This window comes from Ascaphus truei, chromosome 2 (genome assembly GCF_040206685.1).
Source record: "Ascaphus truei isolate aAscTru1 chromosome 2, aAscTru1.hap1, whole genome shotgun sequence".
Lineage (NCBI taxonomy): Eukaryota > Metazoa > Chordata > Amphibia > Anura > Ascaphidae > Ascaphus > Ascaphus truei.
Window position 1 is genome coordinate 98643642 of NC_134484.1, and position 15105 is coordinate 98658746.

The window sequence follows — 15105 nt, forward strand, 5'->3', positions numbered from 1 at the left end:
TTTTGTGTCTCGAGTGACGCCAAAATCCAACCCAATTTGGGTCTCGAGTGACGCCACGACGGTGGTGTCAGCACGGGAGGCGACACATACACGGAAGCAACTCTGACCGTGCAGCAGCAGACATTGATACAGTTGTATAGCAATGATCTATAGCAGGAATAACAGATAGTTCCTCCGCATGTATCTAATGCTACTGATGTGCTTATGCTATATTTATTGAATCTAGCCAAACCAATGGCTGTAGTGTTAAAAAGGTATCATCTGCATATGGGCACATTATCAGGTTATTATTTCTCACTCCTCTGCTGCACATTACAACTAGGCTAGCTACTTCACTATACTAACACTGTTACAGTGTAGCTGTAGCTAGCTTTTGTAACCACCTACTACTGTACGTTTTTGGAAGAACTTCCTATGGAGATCGCTACAATATTATTTTCTTTTGTAGCAATGACCTGACCATCGTCAGTCAACTTCAGTGTATTATCCATCTGTGTCACTCTAAGCTGAGAGGAAAAAGTGCAACTTTGTAGCTGGTTATACAATATATACTATTACAGCCATATGAATTGGCTGAATATACCAAACCACTATTTCAGCTTCTGTGTGGATATCTCTGATTACTTCATCAGTGATAATATCCAGAGACACCTATTGGAATCATTCTTACCTGAGTTCAGGTTATCTAATAGTGTCCTGTATTGTGCACCTATCCTAGGGCTTTTTAATGATTCACTGTATACTGTATATAAACCTCACACGCGTCGTTGTTTAATAGCATCATTAATTAATAAAATGTTATTATTTTCATAGAAAGTTATAGATGTTTTAGTTCTCTTGTCAGTTGGCTATTCCTGCAAAAGTGTTTATTTAGAACCACCATATATCAAGTTGCAACATTAAGAATATTGGGATTCTATGATTTATTAAGTCTGAAGATAGTTGTATTATTACACACCTTGAGTGCAGTTGTGTTAGGGATCTAGTGTACTTTCTCCAAGTTACACGCTATGCGTTACCTGTTTAGTGGTAGCCAATGCATTTTTTGCCAAATGCATTTCTTCTATTGACTGTAATATTCTCTATTTCTGTTTATTGTTTAGATTAAATTGTTTTGAATTGTGATGGCTTGTTTTTTTTTAAAAATGTCCGATTGTTTAGCTTTTTTATTTAATGTTGTATTTTGTTGGCTACTGGTTTTAATTGATGTGTTGCCTAGTGGTTGTATTAATTAATTGTTGTGTTGGTTACTGCTTTTATGTATTAAATGTCTTGTTTGGATAGCGGTGTGACTTATTTAATTGAATTCCTAGTGGTGTGATTTATTTAATTGATTGGCTAGTGGTTTTATTTAGGTAATTGATTGGTTGGCTAGTGCTTTTCATTTTTTATTTTGGGGGTTTAGGTTCTTGTTATACATGATTGATTATTGTATATTTTGGACATTCATGCTTTTGTATTAGGGTGACCATTGACTGCGATAGCAGCTTATCATGCCCATATTATATGGGTATGATGTACAACTATGCCAATCTATGGGTACAGGGTGGGTATAGTGGGTTCGGGGTGGGTGGTTAGGCCTCCCGGGTGTGTAGCAGGGGAGGGTGGGTTAATCCCTTAATTACTATTGCGATTATTAACCTCTAAGGTGATTATGGGATTAGGGGCCATTAGATTGTATTTTTGATGTATTCTTTCTGGCAACGGAGGACATGGCCCTGAAGTATGCTGACGAGGACACCATTCATAATGGCAGTGGTAAGTAGTACAGATTTATTTACTTTATTTATGCTGGCTGGCTAATGTTTTGTTTAATAATGGGCAAATTATCTATTATCCATATCTGGATAATTGTTATTTTGCACATTACTGTACTGTATGTGTTTTGGGGGGGAGGGGGTTATTTATTGAAATGTAGGCCATCTTTATTTATTTTTACAGCACGAATGCTACCGCAGGCCAGCGGAGACCCACGGGAACCACCTGAGGACCCCTGGATGCCCACGGGGACCACCCGAGGACCCCTGTGGGGCCACCGGACACCTGCGGGGACTACCTGAGGGCTCTCAGACACCCGTGGGGATCACCCAGTGACCCCTGCTGGCCTATGTTATCAACTGCGTTAAAATAAATAAATAATGGTTTTATGTGGGGGCACAGGGGGTGGGTTGTGTATTGGTTCATACTACATAAGCAGGTTCCCCTGCTTCAAACTCAGTGCCAGTCAGTGAGTTACTCACTGAGCCACTCCTTCTTCCAATCAATGAGGTTTAGAACTTCTCTGACTTTGTGTAATGGTCTTCTAGTTTAGTACTGCTTAGTAAAGATAGCCATTTTATGTTAGGCTGCGCCCCCCATGCCACTGACCGCGTTCATGTTTGAGAGTTGTGACATCACCAACTCTCTAAGCATGAGCATTCGGCTGTCCGGCAACTTTTTCAGTAAGTGTGACGGGGATGGGGGTTGGGGGGGACATGGCCTAACAGTGACTGGCGCGTATTGGCTGAGGTCATGTGACCCTTCAATTTTACCTGTCTCGGCAAGCGCCCGGCGCCCGCAAGCATATATGCACGGGTGCCGCGTGAGCGTGGCCGGACAGATTAAAATTGATTGTGCTGACCGCACTAAGTGCCAAGCGCGGTCAGCAGCAGCATAGACGCAGCCTTATGCTTTACCATGACAGCTGCAACCTACGTTACTATATAGTTTCATTGACCTTTAGACTTCTTGGTTGAAGGTAAATGATAAACTCTGCTACCCTAGCAGAAAATAAGAAATTCTCAAGATACAAAGAATATTTTGATCATCAACCAGTCTCATCTCGACTTAAATATTTAAATTGCATCTGTACCCAAAGACGTACCACACATTTAATAGCTACGGTATACATTTTTAAGGGAACACCACCCATCGCATAGCACATTTCCTAGATAGACAGTGTTCTTTTCTGCCTTTCATTTTGCACCTAGATTTTTCAATCCTTACAATGTCTTTTTTTTCTTCACTGCACAAACAATTCTCCAATACATACTGTATGATCTTCCATCCTGACTGCTCTGTCCTTCCATTGTCTAATATCTCATTACTCTCCCCCCTATAAACAAAAGAATCCAATCATTGCAGCAAAAATCATATCGCTCTCCTAAACTAGTTTACGACTCCATCTTTCCCTTTAGTATAATAGCCAGTTGTCTATTTAACTCCTATTACTAAAAGATTCTGGACATCAGGATACCAGAAAACCTTTGTAAGTGTTGCCTTTTCGACCACTTGTTAGTTTTCCTTTTACAAATGGTTCTTTTTGCCAGAGAATATAGAAATACCCCTGCATAGGGCATGTGTACAGTATCTTTGTTAAAAAGATATCAGTTAATGTAATAAAGGCATCAGTACAAACTCTGGAGTACAAGACTTAAAAGGGCCTAAAAGTATTGTGAATTAAATAGAAATAGCCATGTTAGTCCAGTTGCGATAGTGCAGAGCCAGTCAATACTGAAGTGCTCATTAAAAGTATTGTAACACTTCAGTTTTTCCCATCTCCTTAAGTTACTTAGTAGATGAGGTTGAAAAAAAGACATGCGTCCATCAAGTTCAACCCATGCTAAATGTACACATCAGATACTTTACCCTATATTTGTACTTACAGTATATTGATCCAGAGAAAGGCAAACAAAAAACCCCAATGACATACTGTATCATCCAATAATATCTCACAAGGGGAAAATAAATTCCTTCCTGACTCTAAATATTGGCCATCAGATTACTCCCTGGATCAACATCCTTCTCATGTTTACTTCTTTGGTATATCCCTATATACCTTTCCTTTCTAAAAAGATGTCCAACTTTTTTTTGAAGATATCACGGTCTCCATGGGTAATGAATTCCACATTGTAACTGCCCTTACTGCAAAGAACCCATTCCTTTGTTACTGGTGAAATCACCTTTCCTCCAACCTTAAGGGATGACCCAATTATAGTCATTTTTCCAAACTCTGCCTTAGACTGAAAAGGCAAAAAAAACAAAAACAAAAAAAAACCCCTCCTCCCAAAAAAAAACCCAGTAGTAATTTCCATGTTTTACTCACATATGTTGGGAAGCATTAGCGAAGAGCTCTGAAAACTGGGGAGCAGAATCCTCGGGTCCATGGGGTGCAGCATGACTGATAACCATCATTATTGGACGATGAGGGTACATTTTCTTTGATACTTTAAAGTAATTAATGCTGTCATTGGTTATTAGGTCTGTGAAATAATCCTGTAATAAAACAGTTAAAAAAAAATAAATAAAGATTATTTGCAGTTCATGATAGCCAGTATTGGACACAAACATATATATAGAACACATTACATTTTATATGGATGTTACTGTATTATAAACAGATGTTGTGGTAATAAACTTCCAAGGAAAGATCTGTTCCATGTTGAGATATGGCCAATGTTGTCCATAAAAGCATTGGACTATAAGATCATTTAAAAAAAATAATATATATATATATATATATATATATATATATATATATAAAAAAGAAAAGAAGCGCCCGATCCTTGTGTAAAATCAGATAAGAATTTTAATATATCACGGACAAGACAAATGCACACTTACAATTTGTCTGATAAAATCAGGCATGTTATGGGACCAGCCCATGCACCAACTGAAGACTCCACGATCGCCTCTGTGTAATCTGAAGTCCTTTGGAGTGCTGGATCTTGTGTCTGTATCAGCCTTTGTTCCAGAGAGTTGTCCCAGAGAGTAAGGGAATCAGTAGTTTCCTTTGCGGCTGCTTAGTTGTAGCGTGCGGCCGCCATTCACCTCTCTCGTGGAGCACTGGGACCCGGATGGGACTTCACACACGTCTCTGCGTCTCTGCGTCTTCACGTTGGTAGCTGGGAACTGCTCGACCACCGTAGGTTCACTGCCACATATCCCCTGATGAAATCCGCAAGGACGGAAGAAACGCGTAGGGATATGTGGCAGTGAACCTACGGTGGTCGAGCAGTTCCCAGCTACCAACGTGAAGACGCAGAGACGCAGAGACGTGTGTGAAGTCCCATCCGGGTCCCAGTGCTCCACGAGAGAGGTGAATGGCGGCCGCACGCTACAACTAAGCAGCCGCAAAGGAAACTACTGATTCCCTTACTCTCTGGGACAATTCTCTGGAACAAAGGCTGATACAGACACAAGATCCAGCACTCCAAAGGACTTCAGATTACACAGAGGCGATCGTGGAGTCTTCAGTTGGTGCATGGGCTGGTCCCATAACATGCCTGATTTTATCAGACAAATTGTAAGTGTGCATTTGTCTTGTCCGTGATATATTAAAATTCTTATCTGATTTTACACAAGGATCGGGCGCTTCTTTTCTTTTTTATCTAAATAGGTGCTGTGGGAGTTCGGTGAACCCAAGAAGAAGCAGCCTGTACTTCTGTGAATCATTATCCTGGACAATCTGAGGACTTAAGTATTTTTTGTGAACATTTACAATTGTTTTACCATTTTTTCAATCTTTTGGTTTTTGAATATTAATATATTTGGTCCATTAACTGTTATGATTTGAAATCAATTCACAATTTAGGTTAGGTTGGACCCTACATATTTTTAGTCATTTATATCAATTGCACAGATATTCTTTTGTCCTTTATTTTTGATACAATTTGAATTAATTTTTGTTCACAATTTTTTTATTTTTCTTTTTGATTTTTATGCACACTTTTTCTTTTCTTTTCTTTTTAACACATTCATTTTTTGGGCATATATACGGCCCCTGCCACTTTTTATATTTTTATATTGTTATTGATCTGTTTGAACTTAAATTATCAACCTGGTGCAAACACCTACCACATATATCAGCGTTGCAGCAGTTTTGGTGTGTTTGGTAAGGGGCGCTGTCTATAATTCTTTCACATATATATATATATATATATATATATATATATATACATATATATATATATATATATATATATATATATATAATCTGTTAAAACATAGTTTAGTCTTCTTGTCGAGTTTTATAAAACGGAATGTATTTTGGCCTGCATTCATCACTTACTAGAAAGGATGTATACCACCCTGATTAATTCCAGATACATTTCCGGGCAACACCTATGTAATGTGCCAAGCCAAACCTTTGATATCCTGCAAAGCTTGCAAAGGCTTAAAAAGATATCAGTATAATGCACATTTTTTTGATTAGTGGGTGAAGTGCAGTATTATTTTACTCAAACCCATTTCTAAATGTCCTCAGGGAGCATACAGCAAAAGAAAAGGAAAAGTGGAACTGTGTACATGTATATGCTGCACTAAGCGGTCATACATATATCAATTCATTTGGAAAATCCTTGGTGTAGTAATAAGAAAACAAGGCAGCCATAATAATATCCTAATTTCATCTGCAGAAAGGATTCTTAACCTGTTTTAGTTTGTAAATGAATGGATGTTAAATAATCCAATCATAATAATTGCGAGAATGCACTAAACAATGGACACTAAACAAGTAAAGATAACAGTTCCATCAACCGTTTTAAGCAGCTGGATAAATACAAAAAAATAATAATATCTGAACTTGATTATTGTAGTTATATTTTTATCTTTTAGATTTAAAGACGTAAAGAGGTGGGAATAATTGGACTGTTAACCTTTATGATGCCAGCTGAGCTTGCAAATGCATTGTGAGCAGCTTCATTAGTTGGTTTGTGCAGCTGCTGATATTAAAAAAAGAGTCAACTTCCAAATCAACTGACAACTTATAGCCAAGATGGCTCGCAGAAATTGTGCGCTCTGGGAAATTGAGGAAATGGAACAAAAAGGGGGTTTAAAAAAAAAAAGAGAAGATTTTTTTTTAAATTAAACCACCTGCGACCACTGCTAGCCTGCGGTCTCCTGTAATCTTCATTGGTAAACTGCTGAGGCTATTCTTACAATGTCAAGCACTTGCAGGCATGACTGATCACGTGCTGTGTATTCAGGGCTCAGAACAGCTGCCAAAGCAGTGCCTGAGGGACAGAATCTGTGTTGCACAGCAGTATCGAGACAAGTGAACCAGGTGTAACCTTCCTCTTTTAACCAGAACATATAATTGCCACTGTTACTATTCAGTCTAGAGAAAGAAGGCTGTGAAGATTTGAATGAGAATTGAACAATCCCATAGACCTGTGGTTTTCAATTTTTTGTTTGGTTAAGGAACCCTATCACTATATAATTAAATTCTGCAAAACCCCAACCCTCTCTAATAGCGCGTCCTGAGATAGATGCATTGTAAGGAACCCCAATCCTCTCTAATAGCGTGTGAGATCAGATGCATTGTAAGGAACCCCAACCCTCTCTAACAGCGCGTTCGAGATCAGATGCATTGTAAATTCTTCTGTATTTGGTATAATTTTCAAGTTACCTAAGAATTGCAGGGAATGTTTTAGGGATGCCCATAGAACCACTGGCGGATTTCCCATTAGACCCGGGCATAAAGCGGCAGAATTTGGGGATGCCATGCACGATCGACACATACACAATCGGCACTTGCCTGCCGCTCATGCACATGCGCGGCCCGCAATGTGAAAGCACACGGCATCATGTTGCTATGGAAGGGGGTGGCACCAGATAAGTGCCTAAGGGCATTTTTTTTTACTCCGACACTGCTTGGATCCCAAGAGGTCGTAGGAACCCTCAGTTGAAAAACACTACCATAGGGTTTGAAAGCATATCTAATTATTTTTACGACTCATTTAGTTTCTTCATATAGTTGTAAAGCGCTACATAATCTCTAATGAAAATAGTACTGTATGTATCTTCAGAAATACTTTAAGGTTTTCAGAATATGGCCTTTTCATTGCCCATATACACATACAGATGTAGCAATGTGGCTGAAAATGCAAACGGCCGTGACGCTGGAGACAGGGTCTGCGGTGATTGCGCAGCAGGGGGTATATGCTTCCAGATCGGACCACAAGCAGCATTCATCCGTTCAGGCCGCGATTGCCATGGTCACCGGACCACGAGCAGCAGCGGAAACCAAACCGTACGTCTTGCTACATCGGTATAATTCTCCACTGCATTATTTCTTACAATTTAGAGATCTATTTTAGTTTTTCCAAATATAAACATAAAATAGCCTGTTTCTGAAAAGTTCTCAAAAATGCTACAGTATAAAGATTGCATAATGCTAAAACCTAAGTATCAGGTGATACATACATTTTAAAACTTCACAATTTTAAACAATGAAAATAGGTGAGGTCAGAAGCACTTTCAAATCCAACACATCTAAGAATACATTTCTTGTTGCTCCACTAATGGGTATCCCAACTCATAACGAGTCTATACGTTTCACTTACTCTACTTATACTGAAATTAACGGAATATAGATTTATTGATTTCAAATGAAAAAAAAAAAGAGACGGATTTGTAATGACAAGCAAAGATTACAATTAGATTGTAAGCTCCTCGGAGCAGGGACTCTTTTTTCCTAAATATTACTTTTTTTGTCTGAAGCACTTATTCCCATGACCTGTTATTTGTATTATTTGTTATTTATATGATTGTCACATGTATTTCTACTGTGAAGCGCTATGTACATTAATGGCGCTATATAAATAAAGACATACATACATACAAAGCCAAGTGACTTTTGGGAACACAAAATCCCAATTAGACAACTTTGTGCATCTTCCTGATGTTTATTTATGAAAAATATAAAAAAAAATATTTATAAAATGTTTTTCCAGGAAGTAATGAAGAAGAAGAATCAGGCACAAGGTCTTATTCATCAATGAAAAGGGGGGTTTATTGTGCCAAGAAATCCAACGTTTCGGCAGTAATACTGCCTTTCTCAAGGTGTAGGCCTATTACTGCCGAAACGTTGGATTTCTTGGCACAATAAACCCCCCTTTTCATTGATGATTAAGACCGTGTGCCTGATTCTTCTTCTTCACTGGATCTATTTGGGACATCAGGAGCTCCCCAGAACCAGCGCACCGGCGGTTAAGTACCCCGCTATCACCTGTTTGTTCGAGTGTGCGCACTACCATCTTTCCAGGAAGTAATACATTGAGAGTTGCCTCTCGTTTTCAAGTATGTCCTAGGCACAGAGTTATGATGTCTGCATGTCATCAAAGTAAAAGTTCCTACTTATGTAGTCATGGCTGTATTCATGCTTAAAAAGTGAATAATTAAATTAATAGAAGCGGTTATTACCAAGAAGCCATAGGATTTGAAATGTAAAGGTATTGTTAACCCCTGTTCTGCAATACATTGTGTTGTTGTCCTTCCTAGTTGCAAAGGAATAACATTTTGTTCCGCCATTTTCTTTTCCTGTTAATTGTACTTTGCTTAGGTTCTTCTGATCAGAAACGAAACTGTGCAATACTATCATCTTAGTTTTATTCTCCTTACTTACTGTACCACTGTATATTAAAGCAGCAATACCCCCAGGGGGGGCGTAGCTATAGCCCGGGGCCAGCACTCTTCGGGGACCGCTCTCTCCCCTCCCCCCTGGTGGCCCATCACTCTCCTCAGACAGGCGGGGAGAGATGATATGCAGTGGTGGCCCCCGGCATTAAACAGAAGCCGGCAGAGGAATCAGCAGCTGTTACAGCTACACACTACATATTATAGATGATAGTATCCACACATCTTGGATCTATTACATCTATACTGACCCTACACCCACCATTGGGGATTTTATACACACATTGTATATTTTCACATACTATATAAATATATATATATATATATATATATATATATATATATATATCAGGGTACCCTCCCTTGCCTCCTCCCTGACAATGGTCCCGTCACGTGGGAGGGTTTGGTGAGCCGTGTCGACCATGTTGTGGTTGGCGCAGCCACATACATATGGACCGTGTAAGGCAGCGGCCATCTTGAGGTTGGCGCTGCAGGAAAGGGACGTTGTGTCGTTCAGGATTTCCTCCGCAGACTGGAGACGGCGTGGTCAGTCCTGACGGAGCCGGCGAAGGGAGAGGTAGTGTCCAGTGAGCAAGTCAGCCCCCTAGACTAGGCCAGACCCGTTCCCCCGTAGGCCCCAGCTAACTTCCCCTACCCTGTAGAGGAGAATCGTAGGGCCGGCCATAGTAAAGCCTTGCCCCTTAGTATACTGACAACTCAGCGGAGCAGGCGTAACCACAGCGGAGGATTCCCCAGGCCTGGTGGAATCGATCGAGTTGTGCTTTGTGAGAAGGGGATTGTGTTGGAGGCCCTACATCATGGGACCATGCTTGCCGCCTGTCTACAAATTCCCTTGTGTACTCACGTAGCCAGGAAGGTACCACCACGTGCACCAACACCACACCGGGAGGGTAGCGCTTCCCTCACATATCTGGGTTGGACTGTTTGGGGCGCATCATTGGGTTTTATGTGCCCAGGGCACCCTCAGTATTTTGGGGGATAGTTATTGTGATTGTGTATATTGTATTGCTGAGACTGTGGGATCAAAGTAAATAGGTTGTATATACTTTGTTGTAATTGTGGTTATTGGAGGTATACCAAATAGGTATACCAGTTCCCGCGAGGGGCTATCCCGCCAACACAGGGATCCTCATGGGTGGAGGCACTGCACCAGCCACTCCAGGCTCCCCCAAGCGAGAGGCTTAGGCCTCTTGTGAGCTAAACAGGTAGCACCATAACACACAGTCTCCCAGAGGAGGGATGTGGTGTTACATATGTTAATAAAAGTGTATTATTTTTGAGTACATTGGGAGTTCTGTTACCAAATGGTGACATGAGTAAAATACTCGGAGACCACTGAGTCCTCTCTATTGACCATTCACTTAGCTGAATGAGAGCAGTATACAGGAATCTTTTTTGTCTTCCCATTTTTGGGAAAACATGTAAATACTCTACATTGATTTATATTCCTGTTTGCACCTCAGCTTTTCATATATACCTGCTATCTACGATTATTAGGTTGAGCATTAGGACACCTGTCTGTTTATTTGTTAAACTCTGAGAGTTCCCACAATTCCAATCCAGATAATAAATTAAAAAAAGAAGTGAGTTGGGGGATTGCTGCTTAATCTTGTCTTGTATTATTGTACTGAACTGTGGAATGTTGGTAATTGATTAGATGATTATATCTATAATTACAAATTAGATGACAATACATTTTTTTCTTTTTTTAAATTACCACTGTAGGGATTTTATACGGCCTGCTTAATAAACCAGCTCACTGCGGCATTCTTCATTACAGTGGACAGGAGCTAAACCCTAATAAAAACAGCACATATTGTACATTCTGTGATTGTGCTTCATTTCCATTCAATACACAATTTTGTTTATGTTAGCATATAGAAAAAAAAAAGAAAAAAATTGATAACATATCAATTCAAGCAAAGGGCAAATGGGCCAGAGACAAACTTTGGTAGACCAAAAATGTGTGTATTGCAGGTGTAAAAAAAGGAATCCATTCTTTTTTTAAAGCAGCAAAACATGTGAAATCTTATGGTTTTTTTTTTAAATAAATCAGTTCTGTAGTATTAGATAATAGTGACTTTTTTTGATTTTTGGTTTTATTCAAAACGTAATGCCATTTTTAATAAGATTTAAAGCATCCTTTTGATTTCTATAGCAGGTGTTAACCCACCTCCAAAGCAGTACAAGATCTTTGTAACACTTTCCTGTTTGGGATCATTTGTTGTAAATGTTCCCAGCAGTTTGAGCTGTAAAAGGCCAGGACACTTGCAGAAAACCAGAAGTAAACCAAGAGACCACATCCAGTGGCTGAAGATTTAAAAAAAAAAAAAAAAAAACACAGAAGAAGTCTTGAAAGATGAAAAGAAAAATACTTCCACAAGACGAATCTTTAATCAACAGAGAATCCTGTGCTTGGTGTCAAGTTGAAGATCCCCAGTCGTAGCCCCATGGACGGGGATGTTTTATAAATAGGCCAACATGCCTGGATTGATTATTTTATGGACTTTATCTTTATCTTTAGGCCTTGGATTACTTTTATGTCTTAATTTAATGTTTTTTTTTGGGTGGCACGGGGTATTTGGATTGTTTTTCAGGTTTTTAATCTATACATAAAAATAATGTATTGGCCATCGGGCTGTGAATTCATTTTATTGCTTTTTAATGGTTGGGCATCAGCCCTTTTTTTTGATTGGTTCCAAATATTAGGATGCCCTTCATCAGGGTAATATAGTAAGTGCGACAATTTTATTAATCCTCGCCATTGAGTTCCAATGTGGCTATCTAGGCTCCCATTTAGAGGGCCTAGGTAGCCATAGTGCCAAATCAATGGTTTCATGTTTATTTCAAGTTTTTTTTTAAATTATGTTAATATATTGTAATTTTTAATGTATTTCATAGGTTACATTCTTTTTTTATTATACTTCTAGTGGATAATAGGGCTGTTGGCCATTACGCTACAGGGCGTTGTAATGTTTGTTGGCAGGGATGGGGGTGGTTATGATCCCCGGAGGTGGTTGTTTGCTATAGCAGTTACTAGCCACTTAGGAAGCCAAGGAGGGTAAGTAGTGCAGTTTCACTTTATTATTACCCCATAGGTGTCGGCCTTTACCTTGGAAGCCACAGGCATCAAAGGGGTTAATGTATTTTCTACATAGAGTTATATTACATAACCCTATAGTAGAAATATACGATTACCCTCTCCCATTGTATCGCAATACTGTAATTAACTAGTAATTATCAGTTACATTAACATCGTAACAGTAAAATATCACTCCCGTTAAAATTTTACTGCAATAAAAAAGCCCAACTTTGGGGTGGTTTTTACCTGGTAATATATTAACTCTTTTTAACAGAGGTTGATTACTCTAGACCAGTAACTCAAAGGAGAGATTATGTTGAATTAATTTGGAGCAGTACATCTTCCAGGATTTAAGGGCCACCACTAAGCCTGTAATCTTTAGATGCAATCCCATTACATGGGTCAAATGCCATAACTGGAACATCTGTGTCACCGGCTAGCTGTTTTCTGAAGAAATTCCAGCATGCAGTAATCAAGCTGGAAAGGCTCCTGGTTTGCAGCAGCAGTTCGCAGATCTGTGAAGTCTCACTGCTGTGGGCAGGTCACCTTGGCACTCATTCCATGCTTTGTTATTAGTGAGAACTAGGTTTAAAAAGCTTCTCAAACTTTATTTCTGCAGGTATCTATTCCAATTTAACTACCCTGAGACTTCGCGGTTCAAATACAATATTTTTTTTGTCCACCGCATAATGAAAAACGGTATAAAGTACAGATTTGTTCATGTGTTTTGTAGCTGATAATATTTATCAGAATATTATAGACCTGAAGGATAACTCATTTTTGCCTGACCTCCCTTTTCATACCCAACTTTCAGCAGGATGGATCATATTCTTTTCATGAAAGAATAAAGTTGAAGCTTTCAGATGTAAAACGAAAAATGTTGAGATAACAAATATACTGAAAAGTAACTTTACATTTTGTTATAACATTTTTTTTTTACTATTTGGCAATAAGCAACGTATGGTAAAATTCGGTCTTAAAAAGATTGGGGGGGGGACCCCACAACTTTGAACCAAGGAATTATATTAACATTTCTATTTCAATGCTCAAAAATGACTCATTTTTCCCCAGAGATACACTGTTACCCCTTAACCAAGACAAAATGTAGGGGAATCACCTATTTAAAAGAATATTGGAATACACCATTCAAACAGTTAATATATGCTTTTCTCTTTCTTGTAGCATAATCTGCATTTATCCAGCACACTAAAATAAACTAGGGGGTTAAAAAAAATATATATATATTGCCAACGTTTGGGGGGGAAAATACCTTCTCGTATTCAAATCCATGCTTCTCCTTGTATCCATTTCTACACATGGTGTAATTGTAGAAACGGGAGTTCTTGATTAGTCCAAGCCATTCCCGCCATCCAGGTGGGATATAGCTTCCATTGTATTCATTGAGGTATTTTCCAAAAAAGGCTGAGAAGACAAAAATGAGACACAAAATCAACAAATTGTAATTAGATTCCCATGTTGATTTGAACCCCAATCTAAGTGTTAAGGCTGGTATTTCCACGGGCAAATGTTTTTATAGCGCAAACGGACAGTGCCACGGAATAGAATTACGAAGTCAAACTCATCACAGAACAATATTCCCGGTAATCTACAACGTCTGTTAACTCTTTTTCGCTAACAAATTAGCCTGCATAAAGTCAAGAAAGACGGAGAGCCCCATATGAAAATGTTCAACATATTGGAAGTGATTATAGAAATATGAAATATGTTATAAGAATAGAAATATGAATGCTTCGGAATCAAAAGATCCATTGAGTGAGCTAGCAACACTTTTAGTGACAGGGATCATCTCGGGTACCCTTCGGGGTAGATTGATCACACCCGATCCAGGGTCAGTTGCCATTGACGTAAACAGGCAAGTACCTTTATTGCACAAACGTAACAAATCCACTTCGCCAAACTTTGTAATCACAAAATTATCACCTGAAGATCAATATTTATTTTGATTAAATCTTTCATTCACTGAAGAGTTGTGATTTATACAATGGAGTATGTATTTTTAATCATACAAAACACCACACCTCATTAATTCCATCTCATACTATTTAATGATTTGAATTTCAAAATACTGTCACAAATATAAATAATAAAATCCAACTGATTTCATAGATTTGAATTACACGCTGTGTTTCAGAGTTCAATATACACTGTAATCTAACACACACACACACCTTATGAATGATACATTCGGAAAATGTAAAAAAAAAAAAAAATCAGAACTGGAAAAGTGTCACTTAAGTAGGTAGAACAATTGCACCTTTCAAGATGCAATCCTAGCCGGTTTTTTGTTTTCTTCATTTTTTATACAGGATTGAAGCAGGGGGTCTCCAGAGCTGAACCTGGCGTACTTGTCTCTGAAGGTGTTCACTATATGGCTGATTTTCAAAGCTCCCGGGCCTGCGAGCCAATAGGAAGCCATGACGTCACCCAGTATGGCTTCCTATTGACCCATCTATCACAGCAGCTGAAACGGCAGAAAACTGCACAGATAAAATCGATAAGTCATTCTAGAAGCAAGGGGTCCCTGGAGCTGCAATAAATGGGGTTTAGCTCCAGTGACCCCCTGCTTCACTCCTGTATAAAAATAA

At 38.9% G+C, this 15105-nt stretch overlaps 1 protein-coding gene across 6 annotated transcripts in view; it reads right to left on the reverse strand.

Moving 5' to 3' along the window:
- Positions 1-15105, reverse strand: part of SULF1 (sulfatase 1) — a 156458-nt gene that overhangs the window by 56085 nt on the left and 85268 nt on the right. For all 6 annotated transcript variants that reach the window (XM_075583736.1, XM_075583731.1, XM_075583733.1 and 3 more), the window contains 2 exons: positions 13770-13921; positions 4085-4254 (listed from right to left, as the gene is read on the reverse strand). In XM_075583736.1, coding sequence (XP_075439851.1) covers positions 4085-4254; positions 13770-13921 — 322 coding nt within the window. The remainder of the gene's footprint in view (positions 1-4084; positions 4255-13769; positions 13922-15105) is intronic.